General features: G+C 39.3%; 1 protein-coding gene across 1 annotated transcript in view; it reads right to left on the bottom strand.

The window, feature by feature from the left end:
• Nucleotides 1-5,730, bottom strand: part of LOC106963291 (receptor-type tyrosine-protein phosphatase N2-like) — a 141,837-nt gene extending 136,107 nt beyond the window's left edge. The window contains exon 1 of the mRNA XM_015058125.1: nucleotides 5,556-5,730. Within this exon, the coding sequence (XP_014913611.1) occupies nucleotides 5,556-5,715 (160 nt within the window). The 5' untranslated portion in view covers nucleotides 5,716-5,730. The remainder of the gene's footprint in view (nucleotides 1-5,555) is intronic.
• Between the last annotated feature and the right edge of the window lie 76 nt (nucleotides 5,731-5,806).

A 5,806-nucleotide genomic window follows, 5' to 3' on the forward strand; every position in this document is an offset into this window, starting at 1 on the left:
ATTTGACATTTGAATTAATAATAACATTTTAAAAAGCTCTAAATCATCAGTAAAACAAAAGGTTTACAGTTATTCATCAATTACAGTAAATATGGAATGTAAGATAGTCACAAGAGTTAAACACATCTCTATAGTCTTGCAACACACATTTTCTGACATTTTGATATTTACCACCACGTTGCATCATTTCTTAAAAGCCATCTGTAAGCATTTAGAAACTAAAGAGATCGATCGCTGTAGTTTTGAAAATGGTACTATTACCATGTTGAGCTTGCTGCTGCTGCTTGGTCAATTTATCAGCTGGACGGTTTACTAAATGGAGATTTAGTGCATGCATAATGTGGTTTGGCGATGTGTTACTAAAATAAATAAGTGAAAAGGATCAATTAAGAGTTAAGTGCTGTGCTCATCTTACTTTTTTAAATAAATGATAATATTAATGATAAATACATCAATGCGTTTTTTTGTTGTTTTTTCACATATAAGGAATATATAAGACATATAAGGAGGTCTTAATTCTTCATGTTGAGTTTTTTTTTCACTGGCTCAGTTTTAGATCCACAAAGGAATCTAAAACTACTATCTCATAAATAAACCTTCATCCTGCACCTGGCAGTCAGACTTCATGTTTATTTGAAGTCTGGCAGGTTCTACAGAGGTTCTACAGGTTCCTAGAAGGTCTACAGGAAGAGTGAGAGGCAGATCTTTTAGTCATCAGGCTCTTCTGTGAAACAAGCTCCCAGTCTTCGTTGAGAACCTGACACCGACTTCACTGAGGTTTGAAATTTCAACAAAGCTAGAAGTTTACAGGGGCTGGGGTTTCCTGAACTCTATAGTCATCGCGTTATTGGCTGACGTTACTATGTATTCATTTTTTTTTTTTCTCTGCCACCAATTGGTGTCTGGTCATGGCCAAAGGCATCAGTGCTTAATCTGTGTCCATCTTTCTTATCCAATCAGTCAGCCAGTGGTGATAGCTCATTTTTAGCCTGTTTCTAATTGGGTTTTTCTCCTGTCTTTCCTCTCCACTGCTACCCCATTACTTGCTCAAGAAGGGAAGCTGCATTGATACTAAGATTACATTCTAGATCATGATCTACTGAGTCTGACTGTATTCTATAATACCTGGATAGAATTTCTAGCCAACTGTATTTGACTTAATAAAAATTGTGTCATTTGCCAAATCTTTCTGATTTTGTGCCTTTGTTCCTGCAGTCCTATACCTTCTTTTTGCAGCAGTTTCTACCATGAGAGCTAGTCACTGTTTAAAATCATCTACCCTCTCCTGCAAGATTGAGAAGGAACAGTTGATTTTTTTGCTCTTCAGATTTTTTATTTTTTTTTATTGCAATAAAGTTAAAATAGGACAGTTTCTGTGATGTCAGTTTATGGTCAATGACTCTCTCCTTGATAGACAGTTCCTGTCAATAAAGCTAATACAAATGTCACAACGCATCATCTTTACCTGTCTCTGCAATGAGAATATATCTGCTGTACCGCGCAGGTCGAGAGGACAATCGACTGCAGGCCACTGTAGTTTAACATGGTCCATCAACTAAATCACAATTACCTTCTGAAAGGATTCATGCTGTAGTGCATTCTGCTGAGTCCTGTCTGCTCTGTAGTTTGAGCTGCTATAAAACTCTGTCCATAACAACTCTGTGTCAGTTGGAGCAGAAAGCCGAGTTCTCCTCATTCTGGTTCCAGAAATGAAGATTAGGGTTTTCAGGTAAACATTGCAACACATCATATTAAAGTGATTTGATATCGGCAGAGCAGCTGTAAAGTCCCGCTTTAATCATTTAAGGCAGATGGCAATGGTCTAATCTTTTCTGTCCAGGAAACTCTTCGAAAGTGTGATCCGTGCTTTTATTTAATCCCACTTAGATTGCTGAAATGGACTTTGTGTCAGTCCTTGCCCTCTGTTCCAAAACGCTGCTGCACGTCTTTTAACTGATACTCAAAGAACACAACACATCACCCTTGTTTGCCCTCGCTCCATTAGTCGCCTGTGCTATTTAGAGTCAAGTTTGAAATCCTTATTTTCTTTTTTTAAATGTCTTAAGATTTTTTTCTCATCATACCTCTGTGAGCCTCTTCATCCGTGCTCACCTTCTTGGTCCCTGTAGGGAACAAGGTCTAGGGGGAAGCTCGGAGGGGCCAGGCCCTTTTCTGTTGCTGCTCCTCAACTCTGGAGTAACCTACCTCTTTATAATAGAGAAGCTCTTTCACCGTCTACTTTTAAAAGTCCCCCTAAAGACCAATTTCAACACCAGCAAGGCATAGTTTAAATCTGACTAAGAAGCTCTAGCATGACTATTATTTTGGTGCACAAAATAGCTCCGGTGTCGCTGAATTAAAACAATTCTGCACATGAGAGTGGGCCAAAATTCCTTTACTGAGATGCAAAAGATGGATTTTCAGGGGCAAAAAATAGGTTTGTTTGGGCAGCTTTGCTACTCATAACAGGATACACAAAGGCACAGTTGGTAGGACTGTCGCTTTGAAGCGAGAAGGATCCAAGCTTAGGGTCTCACTGTTCATGTGTGGGTTCTCTCCAGGTACTCCAGCTTCCTCCTACAGTCCAAAAACATGACGTTTGGTTGGGTGGGCTCTCTAAGTTGTCATGAGGTGTGAGTGTGCACAGTTGCTGTCTACATGTTGCCTGGTTATAGTCAATGAAAAGACAGGAATGCTTTTTTCCTCCCCTTAATAAGTTATCATTTACTATTTTGTATCTTAAGTTATCTTTCTCTTATAATGAAATTATGCTGAAAATATAAAACATTTAAGTGTGATTAAAAAAATAAACAAATAAAAAAACTAAGCTGAAGAAATGACTATGAGCACATGTTTGTTAGCCTTGGAAAGTGTGAGAAACAAAACAATTCTCCAGATTACTGCCTCAGCCGGCAGACTGCTTGCTCAGTGATTGTCGTTAACTGAACAATGTCTGTTCAGGCTAGACGTTCAGGAAGATGCAAAGCAAATATTTAATTTTAAAAGACTGTATATCAAATTCAATTAACCGCGGCAACCAAAGTTATTCTCCGTACGAGGCTGGGCAAACACAAATATTTAGTGGAGCTTTAATGAGTCCTAAGCAGTATGACAGCGGCGTGCGTGGCTATAAACCGTGTGGACAGACTGTGGATGCACACAGTGAATATTAAAGTTGCTTTGCTGTGGGTGCTGCCTGTAAAATATGAAAGTCATTTGTGTACGGATGAGTGTGCCCTGCACTGGCAGGTATTGTGATGAAAATTTAATACCAGATGACGTGCCGTGCCGATGGGGACGCATCCAGACAACCCGAGCCCCCTTTGTTCAAGGGTCAATTTCTATTGATCTGACTGACATTGGTGTTGTGCAGTGAGCAGAGATTGTGTGATTTCTACCTGCTCTGATGCAAGATAAAGAGGATTGTAAATCGATTCCATTGATGCTCGTCTTGTTTTTTTTTTTTTATTCCTCTCCTTCATCTCTTCAATTTAGCTAACAGTACAATGGTCTCTACAAACCTGTCTAAGCTCAAAAAGGAGCCCCCCCCCCCCCCCCCCCCCAAACCTACACACCTCAAAGATGACACTTCAATAGCTGCTGAGCTGATAAGAATTACATGCCACAGAGCATTAACTGCGCATTGTGGACTCAACGCCAGATAACGCCCATCTGTGGACGGGAGTCTTATAGACGGTGAAGGGGAGAAATGTTTCAAAGTGATGATGTCATGTCTGTAAAAGGCTGTCTTAAAGCACAAGGTCAAAGAATAAAAAGGAAAATCATTTAAAAGAATTGGATCTAAAAAAAATAATGAAAAAAAACTACATATCTGCTCTCATCCTCCTCATTTTCATGCGTTTATTTCCAATTATTAATTATTACAAATATGCACGCTCGTTTCGAATAATTATCCTTTATTTCATGTTTCTTTTCTTCCCACTTTACCCATGCTTCTAATAAATTTCAGTGTTTGTCCACGCCTGCTTAAGAGAATCAGGCTCAGAGTGACCTGCAAAGACAATTTGGATGGTGGACATCTGTGGTTATGGTCTTGTTAAAGGTTTCTACTGCTCCCTGGTGGGGCATAACTGTCGGCGCAGGAGCATGAAGCCATAAGAGATGCTATATGTGTCTCTTTTTTTAACTTTTAATCACAATACATATCTCCATATAACCTACATGCAGGCAAGATTTTTGTAGGTTCTATTTTTTTTTTTTTTTTTGTTGCAGCTGACATGATAACCAGTGCACACTCAAGCAATTAATTAAATATAATTAAATAGCTTGAATACTGTTCGTCATCAAAGCATATGTTTACACCAAAGCAGCATATTTTGAAATTATGAAGAAATGAAAACTCAATTAAATAACATTTTACCAATCTCTCCCATTTTTATACATTTACTTTCACCAGATTTCAATTTTTTTTTTTTTTTTTGTCTGGATTTGTGTTGTGGACTCCAAGGAGGATTCGGTCATTTCCACTGAAAATTAGAGCTCCACCACAATGAATGAATATCAGATTAGGCATAATTTAAATTGCAGAAGTGATGTCATTCTTCAAATATGAGAGCAAAACTGCATTGTTCTTAACTAAGTTAAGCTCACTTTGACTGAGTTAAGAAAAAAAAATTCCCTCCAACTTCTCTCTTTGTGTAAATATAGAATTACATTTGTTATAAAGACATTAGATAATAATAGGCTAATGATAGTTTCCTATTTCATGATGACACAATCACAAATATGATGTATTTAATGTATTTTATCAGGAATTTCTGTTTCAGAAAGAAAGCAGAGATTATTTGTGAAGTGCAAGAAAAAACAACAACCCTGGATTTATCATTTTCTTCTGCAAATTATAAATTCCAGAAGGTGCTCTGAACAGACGAGAACAAAATTCAACTTTTGAGCTAAATGTAAGAATGGCCCAGATCAAAATCCAAACTGAAAATCTGTAGGAAGACCTGAAAATTGGTGTTTCCTGAATCTCTCCATCCAACCTGACTGAGCTGTTCAGGAAAAATGGGCAAAGACGGTAAAACGACAGACCCAAATGTACACCTTACAATTTTGCACTCATTTATATTGATCTCACTCATAAAACACCAATAAAACACACTTAAGTTTGCTGAGTGCTACGCAACAACATATTGAAAGATTCATGGGGTGTGCAAGGCACTGCATGTTCATCACATAGATGCCTATAAACCGCCTGAAGCTGTGAGCTGCTTTGAAGCTCATCATCAGCCACTGACTGGGTGGGAGAGACTGATGTGATTATCCTGCACACCTCACAGTTACTCATCCACAAAATCAGCTCTAAATGTCCAACTGGCACAAGAGCCAACAAGACTGGCTACTGGTGTTAAGCGAGGACGGCCAAACAATGGGCCGATATGAGTCACATGACCCGTTCTAGCTCCGTGGCAGTGTGTTGTGCCTGCCAAAGAGACAGCTTGGCTGATTTGGCTCGCCTCGCGCCAAAAGGCACTCTCTGTGTGACCCACCGATAGATGACGAAGGCGAAAGATAGACTCAGACAAAGTTTGTACCTCTGTGAGCCAGCTTCTGTAGGAGGATCCTGAGGCGCTGGAGAGCGGAGGATGAGATATCGTACGTGTACAGGTCTGCCCCAGCCAACTCCTGGCACCTTCCAAACACTCCATCTACAACGGAAGGAGACAAGAGGAGAAACGGTGGAAACAGGTTCATGAGGTGTTTTGTGGCACCTCAAAATGAGAAACGCACAAGGTACACGTTTTTCAGCACTCTTTCTGCTGTTCTGTTGATGCCAAATAACATC

The sequence above is a fragment of the Poecilia latipinna genome, unplaced genomic scaffold (genome assembly GCF_001443285.1).
Source record: "Poecilia latipinna isolate Pla-1442-1.1 unplaced genomic scaffold, P_latipinna-1.0 Scaffold1518, whole genome shotgun sequence".
In the NCBI taxonomy this organism is placed as follows: domain Eukaryota; kingdom Metazoa; phylum Chordata; class Actinopteri; order Cyprinodontiformes; family Poeciliidae; genus Poecilia; species Poecilia latipinna.